The 14,546-nt window shown below is 44.3% G+C and overlaps 1 protein-coding gene across 2 annotated transcripts in view; it reads right to left on the reverse strand.

Moving 5' to 3' along the window:
• LOC107123229 (calcium-dependent secretion activator 2) overlaps positions 1-14,546 on the reverse strand; it is a 656,096-nt gene that overhangs the window by 109,822 nt on the left and 531,728 nt on the right. The window contains exons 20-21 of one of the 2 annotated variants that reach the window (XM_015426435.1): positions 2,916-3,057; positions 2,663-2,782 (exon numbers count right to left, since the gene is read on the reverse strand). In XM_015426435.1, coding sequence (XP_015281921.1) covers positions 2,663-2,782; positions 2,916-3,057 — 262 coding nt within the window. The remainder of the gene's footprint in view (positions 1-2,662; positions 2,783-2,915; positions 3,058-14,546) is intronic. The other variant, XM_015426436.1, reaches the window with a different exon arrangement.

Genomic DNA, 14,546 nt, shown 5'->3' on the forward strand with positions numbered 1-14,546 from the left:
ATGGATAGGAACATTCTTCCAACTATTGATGGTATCCTTCTTGAAGCACTCGATTTTTGGCAAGGCTTTTGCTGTTATGTAAAATGTTAATTTAAACTTTGTCCTTAGTTTGAGAACTGTGTCATTTTAACTTAGGAGGAGTTCAATTTCTTTCATAACAGAAGCAGACCAGAATTTTTCTGGGAAAACAGTAGTACAGGTTCTAGATAGGGTAACCCTGGGGTCCCCAATCCTTTTGAGACTGTGGGCACCTTTGGAATTCTCACACAGCGTGGTGGGCATAGCCACAAAATGGCTGCCACAGGAAGGAGAGCCAGCAACAAAATGACTGCTGCAGCTTACCTTCAGTTACACACTGAAGGTTCTTGTGCTGGTGGTGACAGCTGCTGCTAAAGCTACATTTTAAAAAAATCTGCACAGCCAATCAGATCTCCAGTAGCCATTCAGAAGCCTTGTTGGGCAAAAGCCATCCCTGGCCCCACCCACTTTCATGCACCATGTTGGGGACCCCTGCATCTGTGTAACATCCAGTTTACTGAACAAGTTTAGTGAACAAAGTGAACAAGCGCAGCCCGGCAGCATATGACAGACAGGGTCCTTGCTTTTAAAATGTACTTTTTCATGTTTGGGGGAACTTGTGCACAATTAATTCTTAATTTTAAAATAGCTAAAATAGCTAAAAGAAACTTAAAAAAATGTTTGTGTGTGTGTGTGTATGAAAACTGCAACTCCCATTGGGCTTTGTAAAAGCACACATACTTTAAATGCTGATGATCCAAAAAGATGGGCAAACATAGATTTAGATGGACTTCGAAGAGTAAGATTTTTTTTAACCCCCCCCCCCCAGCATTTATTCATTTACTGGTTTATGGGTGGGATGCCTGCTTTGCTCACTCTTTATAAAACTGACTGGCACACTACAACATGTCTTTGGTAGGAGGAGAAATTCAGTTCTTCCCATCAAGCTTTGCAAAAACATGCATGTGTGAAATGCTGCTGATTACACTGTTTTGTTCTGTCTGAATATTGTCATGAAGTAAACCACTGAACAAACTTGACCTGCTCATGAACAGCCCACAAAACAATCAGCTCCTTGCTTGTGGCTGCTGAATAGAAATTGAGCCAAACTGGAAGGCATTGTAACAGCCCTAGTTATATTTAGGGCTACCTTTCCCATAGAAATGAACAGGAAAGTAATTTGGGGAAAGATAACTTTGAATCTTACACACCTACAACAGATTGAGCTCAATGGCCACAGTTAAGGAAACATTACGCACACTTTCTCAAGGTTGTGTGATAATGTTGCTGTTATAAGAACCTGGCTTCCAGTTTGGGTAGTGACTACAAGGAGCTCATTGTGATCCTTGGGAATGTTTAGTATATTTTATCTGTTACATTTTTAAAAACTGAAAATTTTTCACAGTGCCAAGAAGTACCAAAACAAGGTAAACAGAATAAGAAGCAAAAGGTACGTGTGGCTGGATGACCACACTTCCGGTAACATGGGCGTGTGGCCTAACATGCTAATGAGCTGTGCTGTCAGAGGTGTGGCCTAATATGCTAATGAGCTACACTGTCAGGGGTGTGGCCTATTATGCTAATGAGTTCCTGCTGGGCTTTTTCTACAAAAAGAGCCCTGCATGAGTCTAACCTTCATCAGGCAATGGTTAGTCCATAACAAGGGCAGAGTGAAAAATTCCCTCATTACCAGGCCACATACCATATACTTAGAAATCAAATCAAACATATGTACAACTATAAACATTTTGACTTTTGGAACAGTCCCATAGTTGTTATTGCAGCTATGAAGTCCTAGAGCAATAATAACAAGCAAAAATAATCTGGTGGTATAAGCACAAACGGTAATGGAACCAGATCTCAATAGTGCTCGTATATCTACCACAAACACTGACTAAGCCTTAAGTATAAAAGATGAACCATAATGCCGTAAACCCATTTTCTCAGAATGTTAATGGAAAACCTTGTGACAGTAGCCCCTTTAAAAGTCCCTAATAATTGTCCTCTGCTATACTGTGTAATGCATAACTGTGGAGCTGTTCATTTAAAGTATGAAAAGCTATTCTGATCCCCTCCCTTAACAAAAAGAAAGAAGCAACTTCAGACAGCCACAATTTAATTAAGCAGGTGCTGAACTCTTATTAATGCTAGGTGTCCTATTAAAAAGAAAGAGATTGGTATAATCTCATAAAAAACACAATGAATTGTGGATACTGTTTTCAAAATTCTTTGGCACATGCAGTGGATTAGGAACAACATGCCAAAACACGAAGTGAGATCAACATTTAAAAAAACCCCAACAAACAACCCTCCAGTACAATAATTTAAAGTGTCTCCACACTACTTATTAACTAAATAAGAGCAATTATGTAATTAAGGGTGATGACTGCTAAGTGTACTACAACAAACCTTTGCCTAGTTAATTTTAAGTAACATCCTACTGAGATTTTACGTACCAAAAAGCACAACCCAATGACATTCCATGCTTGGCTTTCAACCAAAAAGCTGTAATTTCCGACCAAATGATCACAAATACCATGCAATCCAAATACAGTTGTACATGACACCAGCAAGGCCATGCAGAGCTGACATACACGCACACACACACACACTCAATGTTTAAAGATCAGTCAAAAATACACACGTGGAGTCATATAAAGAAGCCATCCAGGTTGGTGCAGAAAAACTAGGTATCTGTGGAAGATTAAGAGGCAAACTTGGAACTTTTGGAAGAGCTACATTGGGAAGACTGTTGGTGATGGTCCTGTGAAGAAATAAACAATGCAGGAGTACAATAAAAATAGATAGTAAAAAGGTCAGTTGAGGAGTACCATACACCAAATCAGGACTCAAGACATTACAGGTGAATTTGGCTTAGGCCTTCCAGAAACACTTACTTGACAGGCTGCCATGATTCTTGTTCAAGACCTCTGTGAAGGGACTGGGCAATGGATGATTCCATGAGATCAATGTAGCGGATGACCAAGGGAACAAAAATCTCTTGCAAGTGCTTGTGAAACTTTCCATTGCACAAAAGTGCTTGAAAAACAAAACACAAAAAATTGTTCTCAATTACTTCCCTAGGTTTTGTCACAAGAGGCTTAAAAGAAATTGAAATTATTCTCTGAAAAGTGCTCTACCCCATGCAGGGTTTGAAGAGCACTGATTAAATTCAGTAATCAGTATCATTTCAGAATGGTTCCACACACCATCAACACTTGTTCAACAACACTTGCTTGCAATTCTACCTTGAGGTCACCACCACAACAGCTTAATGCAATGTTTTGCAAATAGGGCTGCCAGGTCCAATCTTCTCCATGGTGGGGGGCGTACCGGGAGGGGAAGGGGCCATCCCCAACATGATAGCACCTGGTATTTTTGGCCACTGTGTGACAGAGTGTTGGACTGGATGGGCCATTGGAGTGATCCAACATTGGCTTCTCTTATGTTCTTATCACATCACACAGAGTGATGTCATCATGTCAGGGATGGAGCACCATGGACGCATGCCCCACCACTTTCCCCCAACCATTTAAAGGAAAGGTTCCCTTTAAATGGTTGGAGGGGAAGTGGGCGCTGCACGCACCTGCCCTGCAAGTGGTGAGTTCACAGCTAGCAGGGCAGGCAAAGGCGGGGCCCACCTGAAAAGAGCTGGTGCTGTGTGCACCTGTCCTACAAGTGGCAAGTTTGCTACTTGCAGGGAAGGCATGGGCGGCCCCTGCTTGAAAGCTGGCCGGCATCTGGGGGTAGCCCAAAAAATGGGGGATCCCCCGTCCCCACCTGGGTACTGACATCCCTATTTGTGAATGTGGCTTACCCATAGTCACTGATGCCTCAGTCAAAACAGACCTCAACATGAGCACTTACATATTTGGTGCAGCAAGTCTCAAGGCTGATCCGACAGCACTTTTAGAACTTAGAAGAAGAGAAGAGATTGGATTTATACCCCACCCTTCACTACCCAAAGGTGTCTCAGAGCGGCTTACAAACTCCTTTCCCTCCCCCTCCCCACAACAGACACCGTGTGACGTAGGTGGGGCTGAGAGAGCTCTTGACAGAAACTGCTCTTTTTCAAGAACAGCTCCTTATCAGCGCTACGGCTTGCCCAAGGCTATCCAGCCAGGTGCAAGTGGAGGAGTGCGGAATCAAACCCGGTTCTCCCAGATTAGAGTCCGCGCACTTAACCACTACACCAAACCACTACACCAAACATCAATTGGAGGCACGGACACTGAGAAGCAACTTACTAGGGGTGGGTTCTTGCAATTGAAGCTGTACACATGGAATCTGATGCCAGAAAGTGGTCTACATATGGTTTTCATGCAGGGGTCCCTCTCACTGAATGCATTCAGGATCAGGTGGCCATAAACATGCATGAAACAGTTCTAGAACATGGCTAAAATTCGTCTTTTTTAATTGCTAAAAATCTACTGAAGTATATTTTTTTGGATGGTAATCAAAGAAGTGTTGACAGAATATTGGGATTTTCACATTCTCCTTGCCCCAGTAGTCCTTTCTGACGCCCTGGAAAGATCATTCCTAGAGCTGGAGGACCAGTCTGGAAGACAGGCTATCCAGGTTACGGGACAACAATGAGGTGGAGGAAGACGGTGAAATTCACCTCCCTCTGTCTTGCATCAATACAGCTTTCCATTGACACATCATTGGATACAAGCCATTAACTTGGAGCTGCAGGCCACAGAATTTATCCTGATTTTGACTTTTATTCATATAGAAAAACACAATATAAAACACACCCCACGAACACCATTAGCAGTTAAGTAAAGGAAAATGTTAATTGCCATAGCACTTAGCAGAGTAATGTCTGCTTTTTATTTTCTAAGCTTTTCCAAGCCTAGGGAATCAAAAGCCTACATGATTCCAAGCCTAGGGAATCAAATCATAGGAGAAAACATTCCTTTAGTTAAAAGTCCTCACCAACTTTTAGAGGACTTTTAGTTTGAAAGTCCTCACAATCCAAAATCTACATGCTCACTTATAGTGCTACCCTTATTTTTAATCTGAGTGCTTAACAACTTTAACTCTGTGCTTTTCAGGAACCAGCAAAAAAGAAGGAAGACCTATACACAACCAAGGCATTGGTAGAATCCTTCTAATTATCATGATAAAAACAGAAGTATTGAACATCATCTGTATACTTAGTTCATGTATAACTTATTTCATGAATATTGGTGTTTTCTACAATTAACACATCCTAGGGATTAACAGTGTCTGCTACTTATGCCTTAACTTTGTAATTTTAAAGTTTAAACACATACTTTTGAGGTGCTCAAATATACCAAACAATTAATACAGATTGAACAGAGGGAATGGTTGATCCACAGCCATCCCTCACAGGGAGTACTGAAGAAAAGTAAGAAGAATAGGGCTGGCACAATGTTGCACTGCACAACCCGAAAGGAGCATCCCGGCATCTCCAACAGCCAACAAAATAGACCCTGCAGTGGAGATCACGGAGTGTAACTGGTGGACCACACAAAGTCTCTCTGGTATTTGCTAAACTGCTGCTACTGCAAGCAACTGTTTGAGGTTCTCTGGATGATCAATGCCATGCCAGGGTGGGTGGGTGGAGGTAAAATATACAAGTAACAAAAATAACAACAAAAAGCTTCAATACCCAACACTCGAATTGGATAACATATTGGGATTATTACAGTGCAATTCTATGTAGTGTTACTCCTGTCAAAACCCATCAATATCAATAGACTGTAGTAATTGTGTGTAACATTGCAGTTAGTAACACATCCCTTCTCATGACTTCTAAAATCAATTGTACAATTTATGCTTCCTTAGTATTAACATGCTGCTGTTGTAAAGTAACAGCATAGCTGATACTCAGCCATTATAAACTGAAGATTTTGCACTTGGGCTCATTAATGCCATGAGCAAAAAAAAAAAGGGCCTCCCAAGACACCTGCTCTCCAGACACCCTGGCTGTTGTTCTTATACATGTCTTTTAAGTGCCAGCGACTGTCCTGTCTCTTCCTGCCACAACATGATACTCTACACCTTCACCTCTGTATCCTTTCATTTCCCACCTCTCCCTGAACCCAGCCACTTCATTAAAATATTCTTGGCTCCCCAGCTCCCCTGGACCTTGATCCAAGACCCGAAGGGGCCAGAGCTCAGGCAATGTATACAACCCACAGACTGGCTGTTCACTCTGCCATGCCTCCTACCTATTCCTGGGTTTCTGACTAGCTGGGCTATTGTTAGCCATATTGCTCCATTATTTAATAAAAGATTGGGGAATTATGATATTAATATGCAATTGGCAAAACTATAGGATCAGACCTGTGTATACCAGAGTTAGAATTCCCAAGAACCCAGGAATAGACAAAGAGACTGGGTGGCTAAAATAAGGATTTCTTTACTAAATATTCTCAAGCGCACAAACAATAATTAAACATTCACGCACACAATGCAGACCTAAGGAAGCAGAGGTGACTGATGGCTAATGGAGGGGATATGGGGTGATACTCCCTGTCCAGATGTGCAGAGATCCATGAAGAAAGGATGGTGGCCCAAAACCCAGAGGGTTTCAGGGGTGGCCTGCCATTTTGCATCATGGCAGAAAACACACAGTCTGAGGTCATGTGTTCGCTGGGATATACCCACTGAAAGACAATGCAGACCAATGGGCGGTCCTGGGGACTGGTCTCAAGTGAAAACAATAGATTTCCTGAACCAATGATGAGTCCCAGGGGTGTGTGGCATCAGGATGGGCAAGGCCTAGACGTGACCAATGAGCTTCTAGAGAGGCAGGGTCTGGATTTAACAATAGATGTTAGATGTTGTATGACTGTATGACAGGTGTTGGATGACTGTACTGGGGGTGTCCATTGTGGAACAATAGAGTGGTCTGGCGTTTCCCCTAGTGCCAGACAAAAGGAGTGATGTTTCTTAATGTGTGGCAGGGTGAACCTGAATGGCTGACCATTCACTAGACATGAAGAGATAATGTTTACCTTGATAGGTCTGGCATAGGTGTAAGAATGCAGATATCTTAGACAACTATATGGAGACAGGGATGAGAAGATTATTCCAAAGATACTTCCTGACATGGGTGGAACAGGAGATGGGGGTGGAAATATGCAACACACTTCATTCATGACAATAGCACAGATCAGAGGTTTTTGTATCTGCCTGCCTGTACATTTGATAGTCAAAAGAGTAGCCATTTTGTCAGCAGAAGATGCCTAAGGCAAGGGCAGGCACTTGCCCTTTCTTAGTCCTTTTTGGACTAAGCTGACAGGAGAAAAGAGTGGGAGGGGGATTGCTTGCATGGGGAATGCTTGGCCCTGCAGCCAGCCTGAAGAATTCTTTTGCCTGAGCCAAGATATGGTTCTCCTAGCCTCCCAGCAAAAAGCCACTGTTTAAACCAAGCCTGGCTTCATAGGGCACTGCTTGTGGGGGTTCAGAGGTTGTTTTGGGGGGTGTCTCTCTTGGGAAAGACCACCCCAGGTTCAGTGCTGAGAATGCTGGCAACACTATGCTACAGCCTCTGTGAAATATAACCTTTATGGATATGTTAACTATCCTGCACTGAACTTGAGGACTTTTGTGTGTGTTTAAATATGTTATTTCTAGGCACTGTAAAAACAGACTGTAGCATGCATGATGAGCTCAACATACAAGTTTCTCTTGCCAATTAAGAAAAATCTGCTATCAGATGAAGTGAACCAAGAGCAAAATGAGTTTATGAGATGGATAAGGGCTGGGGCACAATTGGGAACAAGTGGGATGTGGCGCAGGGGGAATAAACTTCCCACTGCTGGACGTGCATTTGCTCTATTTTTATTAGAATCTGCATAAAATGAGAGAGAGATGATTTCTGATTTCCCTTCAAGCTACAGACCACTGTGTCATAACCCACTTTGTTCCTGGGTGGACTCCAGACCAGCTTTTTAGAGCTACTGGGTGCTTGGGGTGGAGGGGGAGGAGACCTCTGTGCTCTGTCTGAGGTAAAATCTGTAGCTCTCCCTCTTACCTGATCAGTGTAACAGACAGACAGCACAAAGTAAAAGTTCCACTGTAACCAATCTGTAGATGTCTCAGCTTTTTGAACTGTTTGCTGAAATGCCCTCTTGTAATCCCCAGCTCAAAGGAAATTGCTTAATCAAACCTTATGGGCCAGATGGCAGGTGTTGCTATTCAGATGCTACAGAAGGGGAAATAGAAAGGAGATAGAGACTATGCAAATGCTGCAGACACAACTAAGACTGTTACATTATAAAAAGCAAAGCAGTCTACACACTTACTACATTTCTTCCTCCCCATTACACATTCAGTATTATCAAAAGAGTAGAGGGATGCTTCCCATCCTGACAGAAGAACAGCTAGGATTTGAATTTCCTACACTAAGGACACGGAAGATGTAAAATACTTATGTGGGCTGACTCATCTCTAGGCAGATTCTTTTTTTACTTAGGGTACTGCTTGGGGGTTTGTTTTTTTTGGAGAATACTTGGGTTTAGAAACTATGTTCCATTAAAGGCAGAGCTCTTAGCACTTACTCTGCTTCTACTGCACGAAGCTTAAAACTGGCACCAGCAGCTGCCAGAATAGCAAAGGATAAGAAAAGCTACTGAGAGAGCCCCAGTATCTCTATTTCTACTACCTAACTATCAGCAGATCAGCAGCACCAACTTTAAAACCCAAGCACTTCAGGAACTTTTTGGTCTGTGGGTGAGAGAAGATAAGAGTGGTCATCCACTGTTGGATGATTAGTGGAAATGGCAGCTGAGTACACCTTTAACGAGGCACAACTAAGGCCCAAGTCCAAACGGGACAACAAGAAACCAAAGACCACCGCTAAGTCCGACGGAGGCGATGGTAATCCTAACAAACTGAGATAAGAATTTTATCCACTTCACAGCATAAGAAGCTCGTGTAGACAGCTTGCGACAGTTCAATAAGACATGGTCTATCCTGTCTCTGAGCATTAAAAAAGGATCCTCCATGCTGTGAACTTGAGGTTTGTGATGTAGAACTTGAGTACATCGTGATGTAGTACCTGCCCCATCTGAGCAAGGAAAAGATCCGGTGCTGGAGGAAAGTGGGTAAAGGAGCCCTTGGATAGGTGGAGCAGAGTAGGGAACCAGTGTTGTCGGGGCCACCAAAGAGTCACTAGAATACATTGCGGTCTTTCTCTCGTGATCTTGATGATTACTTTGGAGAGTAGAAGAATTGGAGGGAAGAGGAACACATGCCTGTGTGACCATTGGAAGAGAAGACCATCCCCCAGGAACAGTGGGTCCGCCTCCGCACTGGAACAGAACAGACGACATTTATTGTTCTGGCGTGTTGCAAACACGTCCACATCTGGGTGACCCCATTTGTGAAATAATGGCTGGAGGTAAGTCCAGTTGAGTTCCCACTCATGCCACGATGGACCTCCTCTGCTCAGGAAATCCGCCTGCATGTTCAAAGACCCCGGCAGATAGGCAGCTCTCAGAAAGGTGTCCTATGACTGACATTTGTCCCCGATTTCTAGGGCCAGATGACACAGTCCCCTGGATATCGTGCCTCCCTGCGGGTTGATTTAACAAAGGGCTGTGGTGTCGTTGGTGAGAACGGTGATCAACTGATGAGTCACTATGTGGCGGAAAGATCTGAGAGTGTATTGGATAGCCCACAGTTCCAGGAAATTGATGTGGTGGTGGGCTACATGAGGTTCCCATCAAGCCCCTACACAAATTCTCTTGAGATGTGCACCCCATCCCCAAAGGGACGCATCTGTGGTCACTGTCAGTGTGGAGGTTGAAGGGTGGAATGGTGCTCCCGCTAGGAGATTCTACAGACTATTCCACCAGAGTAGGGAGTCTAATACGTTTGAGGGGAAGATGAACTTTTGAGATTGAGGTCGTCATTGTGGATGGAATTTCCAAACAAACCACAGTTCCAGTGGCCGCATCCGGAGCCTGGCAAAGACCATTACTGTGGTGGTGACCACCATCAGCCCCAACAATTGCTGGATTTGCCTCGCAGAGGCATTTCCCTTTCAACGAAAGAGATCCATGAGATCAACAATGTCCCTTGCCTTTTGGGGAGGAAGAAACACTTTGCATACGGTGGAGTCCAGGATCGCTCCTATAAACTGCACTCGTGTGGAAGGAAGTAACATTGATATTTTGAGATTCACCTTGAGACCCGAGGTTTCCAGGGTGGTCAAGGTCAGGTTAATGTAGCTGAGCAGAGAGGTCTCGGAATCTGCCACCAGCAACCAGTCATCAATATATGGGAATATTTGGATGCCTTTCAAATGAAGGTATGCTACGATGACCACCATCACCTTTGTAAAGACTCGAGGTGCCGTGGACAAGCCAAAAGGAAGGGCCTTGTATTGGAAATGCCTGTTTCCTACTGCGAACTGCAGAAACATCCTGTGGGTTGGATGAATGGACACATGGAAATATGTGTCTTGGAGATCCAAGGTCACCATCCATACTGCCCAGTTCAGGAGTGGGAGGACGTTTTGCAAAGTTGTCATCCTGAATTTCTTGTACGTGGTGAAGTGATTTAGGTTTCTGAGGTCCATAATGGGGTGGAGGCCTCCGTCCTTTTTTGGGACCGAGAAGTAACGTGAATAGAAACCTGTTTGATGTTGGGCTACAGGCACCAATTCTATGGCGTCTTTTTGGAGGAGGTTCTGAATCTCTGCTAAAAGCGTGTCCGAGGACGGGGTGACTACGAAAGTGGCAGCCATAGGGATCTGAAAAAACTCTATAAGGTATCCCTACTTGATGATTGAGAGGACCCATTGGTCTGATGTTATATGCTGCCAAGTGGGTAAGTAGGGAGACAGGCGAGTGGGGGACATTGGAAAAAGGCTGGAGTCAAAGATTCTGTTTAGGAACCTTTGGAGCCTTTGCTCTAGATAGAGAGGCGGATGAGAACTTAGGTTTTCCCCCATATGGGCGTGAAGAGCTGCTAGGGGATCTTTGCCATTGTAGCTCAGGTGAGGATTTAGATGAGGGTCTGTGAGACCACTGCTTATTCCAAGGTTTCCCTTTGCTATGCTTAGGGATCGATGTGACCCCCAAGTTGCAAGACGTTTTGATGCTCTTATCAAGCTCTTGTAACACCATATCAGTAGTGCAGCTAAAGAGTCCATCACCTTCGAAGGGAAGGTCCTCTACAGTAGCCTTGGTGTCCTGTTGTAGTGCCGTGGATCATAGCCATGCATGGCGCCAAGGGCAATAGATGAGGTGAGGGTCTTGGCTGCAATATCTAGCGTGTGTTTGGAAGCATTGAGTTGGTGTTTTGCGAAAAGCATGCCCTCCTTCTGGATTCATCTAGCTTGACGGTTGAGGTCGTCCAGGAGAGCAGCAATAAATTCGGACACCTGTTCCCAAAGGGCATACTGATATCGTCCCATACAGGCAGTGTAGTTGGAGGTTTTGATGACCAATGCTCCCGTGGTGTAGAATTTTCTACCGAAGGAGTCTAGTTTCCTACCCTCCTTGTCAGAAGGTGTGGAATGGCTGTGCTTGCCTTTGGCTGAGGAAGTCACAACCACGGAGTTCGGTTTGGGGTGGATGAACAGAAATTCCGCTCCTGTCTCCTGCACCTTATACATATGATTCATCCGTTTGCTGGAAATAGGGATGAAAGAAGGATGCGACCAGGGAGCCTTAGCCGCCTACAAGAGGACCAAAGTCATGGGAAGAGTGACGGCTGTCGAGATATCCATCTGAACGATGTCAAAAACCAAATCTGTCACTGCTGGAGGTGGTTGGACAGTTGACAGGGCCAGTGTATTGGCCATTCGCTTAAAAAAGTCCCCATAAGACTTGACATCTTCAGAAGAGGATATCAGGAGATCATCTCCTACTTGTTGAGGTAGAGAAGGTTCCACTGGAGGATGTGGATTTTCATCACCAGATTGTGATGAATCGGAGGACCTGGAATGATTAGAGGGTTCAGAAAATGACATTTGGAGGATTGGTGTCAATGGTGTCGGCTCCGATGGTTCTTTAAACTTTGTCGATGCCAATGATTGTGGGTTATGAAGTTTGGCTATCAGCTGTGATAGTTCTGACCTCTGGCATCAAGGGAGGGTCTCGATATCGAGAGAGTCGGGATGAAGAAGACGTGATGGACGTGGGGGGAAGCCATGACATGCCTCCTGGAAATGGATAGGCCCCATACATGTACTGCCACTAGCATTGATCCCAAGTGGGAGGAGGGGGATGGAAAGATCCCGTAGGTCGATCCCGATTGACAGGTCCATGCAGAGAAGGGAAGATAGAGGCATTCGCCCCATGCTCCGAGTGTAAGCTCTCGACAGTGGGGGAGCGGGGGACCTGGGTTAAGTCCATGTCTTGCTAAGAGTCTGTGGATTGGATGGGGTGTAGCAAAGGTGAATGAGGTGCACCTTGTGGCTGCCCAAGGCCAGATAAATCAAGCGAAGCGGCTCCTGAGGACATCACTCCCGCAGCCCGGCGAGGAGTTGATGGGGTCTTGGTGGGAGAGCCTTTTTTATGCTTCTTATGTTTGATAGGCCGATCGTCCTTGCCTTCCCTGCATTTTTTAGAGGGAGTATGGGCTTCGGACTGAGGTGCTGGAATCAGGCGTTTCAGCACCAATCTATCAGCGTCAACATGGGCCGATGTCAGAGACAGTGCAGCCATCGATCCCGATGCAGGAGTTGACATCGAGGCATGCCCTGATGTATCTTGTGATGAAGCCATCGGTGAAAGAGCTAATTCCAACAACGCCACACGAAGTCTGGCCGCCCGATTCTTCCTGGTTTGTTTGGAGAATTTAGAGCAGTGGACACAAGAGTCTACTCTGTGCGATTCCCCCAGACACAGAAGGAAAAGGGAGTGTCTGTCGGGGTAGGTCGGAGGGAGGAGCAGAGGAGATCTGCCGAAGCAGAGATTTTAAGTCCAAAAGGAGACTAGCTAACTACAAAAGACTACTTTCCTAACTAATAATCCAAGAAAGGAGAGAAGAGACCTGAAGGCCAAAGTTTTACCGACTGAAGCGGAGAAGATCCTACCAACGCGGTGGTCAGAAGAGAACTGGCGGGATCATCATGCCTCTCCCCTAGTCATGCGCACTGGAGCCCGGCACATGACTGGGGAGCAGGCGCGAAAATCCCTTTTGCTTTCCATTATACCGATCGGGGTCGGCGCAGGTGCACTATATTCCAGAGGTATGATGCACAGAGACCACGAAGAAGATCAGGTATTTCTAGAGCCCCAAGCTTTGGCATGTAGAATTGGTCTTGTTTAAGAGTGGGTGCTAAATAATTTAGGATCATGTTAAACAGTAGTGGAGCCATCAGTTATCCAGATTGCAAAATAAATTTCCTTGTTAATTGCCCCTCTGGCCCACATCTGACCTATGCTGTACAGAGACTGTATCAGTCACAGCAATCTACAATCGATCATGGTTTTCCGAAGTTTTTGCCAAAGACATGCCCTGGGATTGAATCGAATGCAGATTTCAAATCCATGAAGTCCACACATAACTTTCCCCTAGCACAGAAAGTATATATTTTTCGCTAAGTGGCTTAGAATGATGCAGTGATCAGTGGCTGAGGCTCCCTGTTGGAATGCTGCTTGCTCTGTTCCCAGAACTGATTCTGAGTAAATCCAGACAATTAGGTTATAATACAAGTAAGGTGCATATAATTTACTGATCACTGACAACAGGCTAGTTGGTTGGTAATTACTTGGATCTGTTCGTTCACCTTTCTTAAATATATGAACAATAAGAGCATGTTTCCAATGTTCTGGGATTTTACCTATCAAGTTGATTCTGGTGAACAGAGGTGCTAATAAGGAACTCTACCACTGAGGGTTGCTCTTGAGTATTTCAGCTGGTATTAGGTATATCCCTAGGGCTTTGCTCGGTTTCAGGATCGATACTTCTTTAGATGACACTGGTGGCCATTTAGGTATGCTATGTTCCTCTTCTATAACAACCCCAGAGTTAGCTACTTGTTTGGTAAATATATTACACAAATAAGTTTTCCATATGTCAGCTGAGATACCAGAGTTCAATAGGACATGTATATTGAGACCATCTGACACAAGTTCCCAAAAGACTCTGGTATCATTATTCTTAGAGACCTCAATTAGTCTCTCTTAACATTTTACTTGGAATTTATATTTCTTCTTCATAATTATTAACTAGTATAGTTTTTCAAGTCCAGAAACTCTATCAAGGTGGTATGATCATTTGTGTAGAGAAAGCTTCTGTGACGCTGCTGAATGGCCTGTCTTATATCCCTATACTCTTTATCAAACCACTGGTTTCTCTTAGTTAAGTTATTGGAGTTAGAAATACGATGGCAGGTACAAGCAGGTAAAAACATCTCCAATAACTCTGTGAGGCCCTGTAGCTGTATATCAATGGAATTAGATGTGAGGATTTTTTAATGTAAAGTCCTGCATAGTTCTGAATCTATATTTTGTCTAAAACATAGCATCAATGCAGCTGTCCACTTTAAGGGTTTAAGTGTGTTCCGTTCCTGGGTAAATTCTAAATCATAG

This window comes from Gekko japonicus, unplaced genomic scaffold (genome assembly GCF_001447785.1).
Source record: "Gekko japonicus isolate JY-2015 unplaced genomic scaffold, Gekko_japonicus_V1.1 scaffold943, whole genome shotgun sequence".
NCBI classification, from domain to species: Eukaryota; Metazoa; Chordata; class Lepidosauria; order Squamata; family Gekkonidae; genus Gekko; species Gekko japonicus.